Below are 12,249 nucleotides of genomic sequence, written 5' to 3' on the forward strand. Positions count from 1 at the left end.
GGTTTTCATGGCAAAACCCAAGTCGTACATCCTAATCAGGTGAGTATTAATCGATCCCCACAATTGATTTCAGCTTTAACATCTATATAATCACTGCCCAGTTGTAACCTGGCTACATTTCATATGTAGCCTGGCTAGCAATCACATCTTGTTTAGCAAAATTAAATCCCACAATCACAGCTTACTCAGTTTTCTATATAAGAAAAGATACTGAAAACCTATTGTCAAAGTAGAACAAATTAGTTATACCACGGTCACTTGTGCTTCCCTCAGGGCAAGTGCATATTATTAAATTAGGCAAAGCACTCAGACCCATGGTATTGCACATATATAATATATATGCTGCTACAGCATACATGCAATACCACTTTACTCATATTCAATGCAGTTATTTTTTGACAACACTTTTATCTTTAATATATCAGTCAAACTGCTATTCTAATAGAATGGCCAAATTTAAAGTGGCGTTGAAGTAATTATGTGAAGCCTTACTAGTTTAACTGAACATGATGTTGGTGGTCATGCTTGAATGAACCCAGAAAATTGTAAACCTTTTCTAACCTGACTGTAGCGCAGGAAAGCACGAACTCCATCAGATTGCTGTTGATATAAGTATAACAATATTCACATCTAGAAGACTTCAGTTTGTCAAAACTTTGGTTAAATCACTGGTGAACGAAGCATGGTGATATCTCATGATTAGTGCTATATGGAGCACCCCTTGCCAGCCAACTAGTCTTACTATCCAGCTAACATCTTCACAATTTAGTGCCATAGGCCATCAAAATTCAATACAGGGATTGGAAAAGCATGTCTCTAAAAGGCCACAGAGAGATTTTTTGAGACGTTTGTTTCCAGGGCGTTTTACCCTATGTGAAAGCCGCAAATATGTATTTTCTCAAACTGTTATACTCTTATACACATTAAGGACCCTGTCACATTGTTATACAAGGAAAGAAACGTTTGTAAATCAAACAGCTAGGTGCTGCATTGCTCCATTGTAGAAAAATAAGATGGAGAAGGCTATAATTTATGCGGTATGTAGCCTTGTAAAGAAATTACGCAATCCCACAGAATTTTGTGTGATAATGTAGATGGTCTAAGGTTTTTTAGATACAAATTCCTGTAGAATTCGTGGTACTAGAACAAAAGATATTGGTGACTAAAATTTTTTCAATGAAGTGCATGAATGAAAACAGGAACTTGGATTGTAAGGCTTCACATGATTGCTTCAGTGCCACCTTAAAACAAATATGGCCTTGTGGATAGTTAGCTTTATGTGTATACACACCTATCATGCGTCTTAATAATCAGTCGTGTATCTAAGGGTGGGTCTTAGTTAGGCCTGTGCCCTACCAAAGAATTAAGGTGAGATTGAGATAGTCTAATAGAGCAGTAAATCACTCTAATAAAGCAGTCACAGTATTCAGAGCAGCAGTGTAACCAAACTATGTAGTCATAAATGTGCTTTATCAGTAATATAATATAGTTTGTGGAGGGCTGCCATTCTGAGCAGGCAATGACCTTTTTTGCTCTTGTGCTCTACAAACCCAGAGTTAATAGTAGTCAGAATTTTTAATGCAATCTCAGAGCTTCTATGCATTTCCTGCAGGGGATGCCCCCAGTTGGCAGGCCAGCAGTTTCCTGCTCAACTTGATTATGATTGGTAACATATTGTCAGAAATCTTCTTTTGAAAGTCCTAGATTTTGCCACTGATTTATGCATTCATTGTATACAGAATGAATTAAATTATTTTTTTATGAAACCACTGCCTACAAACATTTACTTATGGTTATTAGCTCATTGATTACTGCTATCATTAGCCAAAGACCCCTTGAATTGTTTGCATGGTACTATATACACAGTTTCTTGAGTGGATTTTTATGTGAAAGAATGTTTATATATTATTTTATGTACATGTAGTGGTAGCAGTTGACGTCATATTTAATGAAGAAGAACCACATGTAGTGAAGGAATCAGGTGGTTCATTAAACATGACCTTCACACTTAATGCTACAACCTCCCATGATGTTGACATCATGATCACCATCACAGACATTACTGCTACAGGTATATCTAATTTTGATGGTGCACTAATGGTATGTTTTTGGAATAGCTGGATCAGACTATGGTCTCACTGGAATGTCATCACCACTAACCTCTTCTGTTTCCATCCCTAATGGAGAATTGTCTGTCTCATTTAGTGTGAATATTATGAATGATGCAGTACAAGAAGAAAATGAAACATTTTCTTTAACTGTTTATCTGCAGTCTAGTTATCAATCGGTAACTTTTAATGGTGACCATTCCTTTACTATTACCATCATTGATGATGAAGGTAATGACATATCACTGTGTTGTGTGTTGTGTATTGTGTGATTACTCTAATAGAGTTGATTGTACAGTTCAACAGAACAACATTTAGTGGAACAGAGGAATCTGGTTCCATATTAGTGACTATTTGTCTACTTGGAGGAACTGCAAGTCATGACTTTGCTGTTTCTGTGGCTACATCACAAGTTAATGCAATTGGTGAGCTATACATGTAGCATAATAATTATATTATGTTTACTATATTGTCATGAAGTATTCTAAGTAGGTGGTTAGTTTTAGCTTTAATCATGCATGCACGAAGTAACTTGTGATACATGTAGATCATATCATTTCCAAGCAGAATATGTACATGTGTACATAATTATGTCACTTGATACTAGCTGGTGTTGATTTTGATGCTACTCCATTGATTGCTACTTTTAATCCTGGAGACACCACTGTCACTGTGACAATACCAGTGGTGGATGATACAATGGTAAATGAAGAAGATGAAGTGTTTAGAATAACTTTGGGTACATCATCTGCTAATGGTGTGAGAGTAGAGCTTGGTGATGTTAATACTGCAACAGGAATAATAATTGATACTAGTAAGAAATTTTAGCTGAAGATGGTATAACTTATATCTTATGCTTTATGTAGCAAGACCACAAATCATCACTCACCCACTCAATAAACTGGTTGAAGTAAATAATGATTCTACAAATGTTCAGTTTATGTGTATGGCTGAGGGAGCATCATCTTATTACTGGGAGAGAAAAGGACATGATGATATTCCATCTGATGCTTCAGGAATACAAACCAGCAGACTCACACTTGTTAGCTTAATACCACCTGATGCAGGTCAATACAGATGTATAGCTCGCAATGAACATGGAACTAATGAATCTGACTATGCTAGGCTTACCATCAAAGGTATAATAATCTACTAGTATTGGTGCAGAATGTTGGTTTGTAATTGCATTTGTCAGTTGAAAATTTTAATGTTGTGTTGCACAAGTGATACTGTAGATTAACAGCACTAATATTAATCATTGGTTTCTTTATATAGCACGTAATCCTGTGGTTACTATTAGACCACTGTCAGTAGATGCTGATCCTGGAGAAAAGGTTACATTCTCATGTTCAGCTACTGGTTTAGCTGCTACTTCATTCACATATCACTGGTTACTGAATGGTGCTCCTGTTAGAAGAGAAACTAAACAAACTCTTGTTATCACAGCTTCAGAAGATAAAACTGGAAACTATCAGTGTACTGTTAGGAATGAATATGGTAGTTTTGGAAAATCAAGTGTAGCTAGACTGACATTGAGTAAGCAAACAACTAGTTTCTGTTATTTTACTACACATACTGTATTATTTATTCCTAAAGATCGATTCTGTAGTCCAGTGACAGTGAACTACTCTGGATTTAATGTTACATGGAATGAAACACTTGTTGGTGTTACTGTGGAAGCACCATGTACTGGACCTGGACTAAATGGTAAACATCAGGAATACATTTTGGTTTTACTGGCTATAAATCACAGCTTTATGTTTAAAATATGTAGTTCACAACAGATTCCCCTGCCAAACCAGTACTAAATGCATAGCATATTTTCAAAGCCTTGAACCTAATTGGTTCTCTTGCCCATGTATTTTCATAAAATCAATGGTTCTGGTGTTTAATCAGCTTAACACTGCTGCTAAATCTGGCATGTTGGAAGCGTAACAGAAGTTGATAAGGAAAACTGAAGGCTCAGATGAACATGACAACATGTAGCAACATGTTCATATTACCAGGAGCCCTTAGTCATCACAATTAAGGTGTATCTTGTGGCACTTCTGGGCCCCTTGTACTTAGATAATATAGATATTCTAATTGATTGTACCTTTATGATACCTTACATTTCACATGATTTGCTAAGTCTGTCAATACATATCTTAGTTTACTATATTTGTGACTGTCTCAGTGAACTGGTTCACACAAGCATGCATTTTTAAGAAAAACCACTTCCAAAAAAAAAAAAAATAATAATAAAAATTGGTGAAATTGAGTGTGTTACAAAGAAAATTTTACTTAAGGTTTAATCAAGCCATTACTCAGAGAAAGAAGACTCAAATCAATTAAACCTATGCACCATCTTATTCGCCTACTCATAGGGAGTTCAAAAATCTTTCTTTAATTTCTGTAGCACGATGCTTTGCATGTCACATGCATTTGTTTATGATGTGGTAGACTTATACAAAATTGTTGCCGTTTCTTCAATAAAACTACCTTCATATGCATATGTGCAAGTAAATACTGGGTGAAAACTAAACTTTGGTTGATCTGCCAATCCATGGTGAACATTGTAAACCAAATCCCAACTATGTAGACTACTCCAAACGGAAGTTATGGCTGGGAATATAAGTATCTGTAGTTTATTTTTAGTATAGTCACTGTACAAATTGATTTCCTTGCCTCTTCCTACTGTCTAGTGCTGTAATTCCAAAACTACTCACCATAATCAACTGAAACTTTGGTAAATCATTCCTTGGACAATGCAGATAATGCTGAGAAAATGAAAAGAAATTTGGATATTGTGCGAACTATACAGGTTTTTGTTGAGATATACACGTTTATCACTTAAACTATATAGCTACACCAGTTATAAACTGTAGCTATATCTCAGTATTAGGGAAATATCACAGTTCTCACCTGAGGGTGATAACTAAGATAATGCCTGAGTGAAACTCAGAGTATAACTATATTATATTCTAGTGTGAATCACAGTCTATAAGCCATGGTTGATGGTGATGCTGTGTTGGACTCAATTTAGATGGTAATAAGTTTCTTAATATTTTTTCTTAGTAATATCCTATAGAGCACAGTATAGTACTGCATATTAGGGATCATGAGATTTGTATTTCCTCACCTGACCAAAATCCCTTATGATGCCTTGGCAGTGGAGTCAAGCTCAAAAGTGTTTTCAGAGTGGCCAAAAGTGTTTCCGATAAAGTGCTACAAATTTGTTAAAATTTATTTAACGGGATTTTCAACTGACTAAATGCCTCTGCCTGCCTGCCTGCCTGCCTGCCTGCCTGCCTGCCTGCCTGCCTGCCTGCCTGCCTGCCTGCCTGCCTGCCTGCCTGCCTGCCTGCCTGCCTGCCTGCCTGCCTGCCTGCCTGCCTGCCTGCCTGCCTGCCTGCTTGCTGCTTTCAGACAAACATAACTCAATAATGGCTAAGGCGATGTTTTACTGGTAGATGTCACTTCAGCCCAAAAGATGCCTTTTCATACTGCAGTATGTACAATGTATGCACCATAGACTTAAACTTTTCCTCTTTTGTATCTTTTCACTAACAGCACAAGGTGTAGATTCACAGTAGTGCGTAATGGCTTCCCTACATTTGCAAAATAAAAATTGTCTCTAATACTTATTTCCCTAGTGACTGGATTGATTACAGAAGCATTTCTTCATTTGTAACAGGTTGAACATAGCTAGCTGAAAACAAAACTTAATGACTATTTCACGTTTTCAGTACTTTATAATAGGGGCATGCATTCAAATGAAGATATCAAGTTGGCACCATTCTTGCCTTTGATGTAGTGTGTATTAGTTCACCAGTCATTAAAACAAATAGAAGGAAATTTAAAGGAACAGCACACCAAGCCATACAAGTGCTAATTTCACATCCTATAAAATATGTTCATGATGTAATTACTTGTTGCATTTTTATTGCATCATGCCACTAAATGGTGAACTTGTGGTGATCTTCTAATGAATCTTCTAATGGGATAATTGTAAACAAAGTGATAGTAATGGTATAATATTATGTTGTTTTACTCATAAAGTATATCTAATCAAAAACAGCCAAGCTGTAAAAAAAGGTGCGGCCTCAAAAAGGCTATGGTGAAAAAAGATGTGAAATCTAAGGTGGCGGCCAAGAAATGGCTGTGATGGTAGGTTAATGGTAAAAATTTTAATAACGACAATTCAGGTGAATTTGGTGCCGCTTGGTCTTGGCTTCAGTTGCAGTTGCCTCAAGCTTCTTGGCTTGAATGTAGTCGGATGTATTAAATTGCTTTAAAGCTATTGAAACTTTTACAATATATTCAGTGCAGAAGAAATCAATAATTAATTTTGGTTTGTGAATTGCCTAACATGTCATCTTCTGTTTTACACTCTTCACATGCTACCATCTATTGCACCACTTAAAATGCAAAGGTTTTGAAATATGGCACAGGGTGTAGTTTGTACCAGCATGCCAATTTTCACATGGCAGGTCATAAATATCTTTTACATGTATGTGATATGGCAACTTTTCTTGTACATTAATAAAGGTACTATACAAAGAAGATGCAGAGGTTTTGATGATTGGGAGGAATTTAATGACTGCTTCAGAGTAAGATTTAAAGAGTTAATTGACGAGGTGTGTGGATAGGTGTGTAGTACATATTACCAAACTATAATTACACACCAGGCAGCTAACATTACAAACAACCTAAATGAGACTGAAAAAATCAAAGCAGTTACTGGTATTGCCACAACCCTCTCAAATTTGACAAAAACAGAACAAGTAGAAGAAGAAATTTTTGCAACAGAAATTGATATAGCAGTTAATATCATCAGAACCATTAGCAAGTGAATTTAATGTTAATACGTATGTACATTATAGGTTTTAACAATGCTGTACTATTGTATAGTGTTACAGAAACAGTGGTTGACAAGTTAGAACCCAATGATTTGTTGTTTGAGGTAAGTGTACATGTATTGTATATTGTACACAATGCAGTAGTTTCACTTCATACACACAGGAAACAACTTCAGTGATTGATAATCTACTTGATGACAACAATCAGGAAAATTGGCAACAACTACAACAAGTAGATATACTTAATGTTTATTTACTTGTTAAAACTAAGTTTTACTTAATACAGACATCACCTGAAACCAGCCAATCTTTGGTTAACAGTACTGAAAAATTTGGAAGACTTTTAGGAGCAACACTAAATAATAAAACGAATGAAGCTATCAAGACAAAGAAAAATATTAGTAAGTTTCTTATGTAGTTGTGATGCAAACAAATTATTGTGATTATGACTGACTAGTAATCAAGGCTTCACTAATATCCAACGATAGTGTACAGGCAGGTGATCCTTATATGTTTCCAAGTGCAAATGATGATCTGAGTGAGTTTACTGGAGGAAGTACTCAATTTACATTTCCTAATGCCGCACTAAAAGATGTTTTAGAGAAGCTTCCTGAAGGTACGTGCGTGGTAATGGTACATTATCTGTTCCTGACAATACCATTGTGTGCAAGTTAAGGCTGTACCAATTATATGGATCCAATTCAATCCGATATCCAATACTTAGTTTTTGTTAACAATCAAGTTTTCTACTTAACCAATATTAAAAACAACCTTAATTGATTCTATTAGATACAATAACTATAATGAAGTGTTTTGAATCCAAACTTGTTATAGTACTTATGCTAGTGAACAAAATATCAGTAATAACTATTATAGAGTTGACGCAAATGCTCATAAAATAAGTACCAATACAGTATCAGTATTGGAATTAATGGCTCTATAGTGTATGCTGTGTGGATGTATGTAGTACAAGTATGTATTTTGATATCAAAAATTGATACGATATTGCATCAGGAGCTTATAAGCACAGAAGGTGTGAGCAGCAGCATTGATGAGCTCCTGATTGCATCTATCATTTTTTAAAATATAATATTTGATGTTATAATTGATTTCAGTTCTGATATCATAAGTAAGCTATATTATACAAGTGCAAGAAAAAATTAGGAATTTTCCATATGAGTAGGGACTGCAGCAATAAAAAGCACTGAAACAAACCACTGAGACAAAACACAACTGAATGATTGCATTTTAATCCCTACTTTAACCATACATCATAACAGGCTAAAGTAGGGATTAAAATGCAATCATTCAGTTGTGTTTTGTCTCAGCGGCTTGTTTCAGTGCTTTTAATTGCTGCAGTCCCTACTCATATGGAAAATTCCTAATTTTTTCTTGCACTTGTTTGTGTACTTTTTTGTAAATTTATCAAGGGGGTGTTACGTCGGCTCACGCTGTAGGTAGATCTGTGACTGCGGTCAAAGTCTTGACTGACAAAAATTTCACCTTGACCCTTGACTTGCAGCGTTTATCGTCTTTGACCTGTGACTTGAGCATTTCTTGTCGAACTTTTGAGCTCCACTTATTTTCCTATTTTCCTATACGCTACTGTAGTTGTAACCTAGTACAATATTTTCTTAGTGCGTGCTACCAGCAGCTGAGGGAGAGAAAATCATTATAATTACGGTGAAGTGTCTGTTGGAGCTATAAAACATTTTCTTGGAGATCCTTACTTCCTGTGAGTTACGTATGATTCCGTAAACTTGATAATAGCTGCGTATAGTTTTCGATTATGGGTTTCGAACCTTCCGTATTGTCTTGACCCTTGACCCACTGTAAGAGCTATTTTGTGGCCTTTACTGTTGACTTAGAGTTTGATCACGGTCGCAGATCGACCTACAGTAAGAGCCTGAGTGACACCCCCTTGCCCCCCCCTCTGCAATTCTCAGAATACACAGCTAAATGTTCCTAAGGATGCGGATTTTTAACAAACCGCTTTAAGCAACACATTACCCACATAAGTATCTTTTCAACTGTTTTACAGTTTGTCAACAGTATTATTTTCCACTAATTCTCTCAACAAAGCCTCAGAGCTACTCTTACTTTTAGTTCGTGTAAGTACAGGTCACACCCACTTTCTAGATGACGAGATACGCGAGCCTATGAGGCCTACTATGGTTACGTATTTTTCAGTTGTAGTATGCCTGAAAAGTGCTCTGGGAAAGCTACCCATACAGTCTGTAGAGAGGCGCCATATAGCTACAACTGGTTTTTAAACTCGGTAAAGAAACCACCTTCGAGCCAAAGCAAACATTCTAATCCTTACACATGTAGTGGCGATTTTGAACAGGCAGCAGCATATCCCGAGGTGTATCCCAACATTAAAATCACGTGCTTGCTAAAATTATGCTACACGTTTATATTCCAATATGTTGGGGTGCTGTGGTGTGCGTGCTTTGATGGAAGCTGTACCCATGAGAGATGGCCACGATAAAGAAGGATCAGATAAAACATTAAGACAGTAGCGCACACATCGTAGGTATTTAATATTGTAAAAAACATTTTCTCCACAAAATTCAAAGCGTTTCCGCCAAAGAAGCAAGGCTGTAGCTGTAACCAGTTTTCCGCTACACTTGACTGAACACATCAGTGAGGCAGTGAGGCAGTAGAAAATTCGCTAAAATAATAATTTCGTAGCACCTCGTTGGAAACGTTTTGGGTCATTCTGAAGACATATTTGGGCTTGTTTATACCTGGCCAATACTGTGAAATGGCCGTGAAGGATTTCTGAAGATGATTTTGGGTAGATTTTTCTTCGTGAGCCTTGCCCACACCTTCATCGTCCCTACTATACAGTACTATTGTACTGTGTGATTAGGAATATAGGAGTAGGTATATTATGTCTTTGATTCATTCACAACTAATTTCTTACATGCATACTGTAGATACAACAGGATTTCCAATTACAAGTACAATACTCAGAGATGATGTCCTTCAGTTGCCAAATCCTACTGATGAGTAAGTACTGTATATAGACAACAATGATTTGTGACAGTATTAGAAGGAATTATTATACCAATCAGACATTTACTAGTATAGTGGTGTAGCCCCAAAAATTAGGCAAATTATGCACTTTTTCATAAAACCATGAAACATTTCACCCATCGCTGATTTAATCTTTAGTGGCTTTTATATGGCCACTTTTACACAGAAATTTGTCTACATCTCCCTGAGGCATTATAAAACATGGTACCAAAGTAAAGGTCCTATTGAACAAAACAGCTTGGTTTTATTTGAAGTTGATAGGTAATTCCATTCTGAAGTAATGATCACTTTTATTGCTGCAGATACCTGCGACATTCAGCAACTAACATGAACTGAAATGATCCAAAAATTAATCTCAAAAAGTACAAATGTCTAGTTATCTGTTTACCTGCAGGAAAAAGGATAGACAAAAGCCAGCATAGTTATACAAATGCAGAATGAAATGATATCTAGTACAAAACAGCCATGCAAGCTGTAATGAAGGGTGCAGCCTTTCAAAAATTGGCTAGTATGAACAGGTTGATGTTGTGCTATTTCTAAAAACCAGGAATTAACCAACTATGTATTAAAAGTTGTGCAATAATGCATAATTAATTTATTGTAATTCTTGGATTTCATAATTTTTGAAATTTTTGGAATTCTTAAATTACGTTGCTAGAAGCGTTTGTTAAACAAACCACTTTTTAACAACATATTGCATACAGAAGTATCTTCTAAACTCTTTTATAGTTTGACTGTAGTGTTTTTTTCCCACAAATTCTCTTGACAAAGCCTCAAAGCTGCTCTTCATTTTTGTTTGCATGCATTGGGGATATGCCCCCTTTCCGAAGGGATAGGCTATTCCTGATAGTCTACAATGCCTGCACTGTTGTTTCTCAATTGTTAAACTCTTGGATAACCTGAAGGGAAGGTAATTCAAAAAGTCTGAGGAGAGTCACCAAACCCATATTTCAGACCACCGAAAAAGAAACCACCTCAATGTAAAGTTTACCTTTGTGTAAGTTAATACAGACTTCATTTCGCTTTACTTCTTACGTAAAAGCTGCTTTTACCATTACTATAATGATTTTGCTCACGTGGGTGCATACGGACAAACATAGGTAGATAGGTACACACACTTTTACAGAAACAATTTCAGTAAACCAGGCGCACGTCCACAGCTGGCCTTTGACCGGCTGTGGGCATGCGCCTGGTTTAAAAGAGGTGACATCACAGGCAGCTAGGCATTAGGCTATTATGCTCCAAAAATTGAGCATCATGCTTTTGAACAGTGCTCAAAAAATCACCTATTATGCTTTTGAGAATTGCCCATTATTCTCAAAATTATGCCACCATAATTAGCTAATAATGCCAGTTTATTGCTGTATCAGGCCATTTTCATTGATGTTTAAGCTTCAAATGTGACCAGATTTCATATAACAAGGCTTCCACACACACAAAATCAAACTTACGTTTTTACCAGAAATGGATTGCTGGTCTAATACACCATCACATTCCACACCGTACTTACTTCAGGACTGACAAGTCTGGTTTCAGTAGCAGCTTTCTTCCGACCCTGTCAAAACCACGAGTGGGAGATTGGCGCCATTAAATGGCCATGGCTTTGTGATAATGGTGTGTAGTGAGCTGGGACTTCATAGAGAGCTCGTCAATAGTGTTCTCAGTCAATTTGGAGTGATTTGAGGGCCATGGAGGGCCATGGAGAGCCAAAACTTGGCCTCTAGATTCCAATCGTCTTCTTACTTCCTATATTAAGCCCACCCACCACCCCCTATCCTCCCACCCTATTACTACCACCTGTGATATTATTACCCGCTCGAACAAAGCTGCCCAAAACAGGGAAAATTTTGGGTATCACAAATGTATACACCCACTCAGTGATAACTAGAAAATAGATGAATAATTGGTGCAAATTTTGTTTGCACAGCTGTAGCTAGGCACTGGGAAGTTATTACACAATGATTACTTAAAATCACCATATCTCCTAACGAAGCTTTGTGCGTCGAAGCCTTGTTTTGTCAAATTCAGTCACAAATAGTCTTGGATTCTTTAGCTGGTTGCTGTATTAGATTATCTCATTTCAATGTGACTGCTTTATTAGAGTAAATAATATTCAGTGACTGTTCTATTAGAGTTTCTGACTGCTCTATTAGAGTATCTCGATCTTTTTTAACGGAATTGTACAATCTGCAGATTTTCCTACTGTTAAAGCTTTATTATCACCTCAAAATGCTAGCAAACTTCCTGATTCCCACACA

At 36.5% G+C, this 12,249-nt stretch overlaps 1 protein-coding gene across 1 annotated transcript in view; it reads left to right on the forward strand.

The window, feature by feature from the left end:
* The window catches only part of LOC136255504 (uncharacterized), a 64,391-nt gene that overhangs the window by 28,513 nt on the left and 23,629 nt on the right, over nucleotides 1-12,249 (forward strand). The window contains exons 18-31 of the mRNA XM_066048293.1: nucleotides 1,925-2,071; nucleotides 2,118-2,339; nucleotides 2,393-2,533; nucleotides 2,716-2,922; nucleotides 2,975-3,247; nucleotides 3,384-3,644; nucleotides 3,705-3,815; nucleotides 6,639-6,727; nucleotides 6,779-6,939; nucleotides 7,002-7,053; nucleotides 7,113-7,181; nucleotides 7,236-7,350; nucleotides 7,407-7,565; nucleotides 9,892-9,964. Of these exons, the coding sequence (XP_065904365.1) occupies nucleotides 1,925-2,071; nucleotides 2,118-2,339; nucleotides 2,393-2,533; nucleotides 2,716-2,922; nucleotides 2,975-3,247; nucleotides 3,384-3,644; nucleotides 3,705-3,815; nucleotides 6,639-6,727; nucleotides 6,779-6,939; nucleotides 7,002-7,053; nucleotides 7,113-7,181; nucleotides 7,236-7,350; nucleotides 7,407-7,565; nucleotides 9,892-9,964 (2,080 nt within the window). The remainder of the gene's footprint in view (nucleotides 1-1,924; nucleotides 2,072-2,117; nucleotides 2,340-2,392; nucleotides 2,534-2,715; nucleotides 2,923-2,974; nucleotides 3,248-3,383; nucleotides 3,645-3,704; nucleotides 3,816-6,638; nucleotides 6,728-6,778; nucleotides 6,940-7,001; nucleotides 7,054-7,112; nucleotides 7,182-7,235; nucleotides 7,351-7,406; nucleotides 7,566-9,891; nucleotides 9,965-12,249) is intronic.

This window comes from Dysidea avara, chromosome 5 (assembly GCF_963678975.1).
Source record: "Dysidea avara chromosome 5, odDysAvar1.4, whole genome shotgun sequence".
In the NCBI taxonomy this organism is placed as follows: domain Eukaryota; kingdom Metazoa; phylum Porifera; class Demospongiae; order Dictyoceratida; family Dysideidae; genus Dysidea; species Dysidea avara.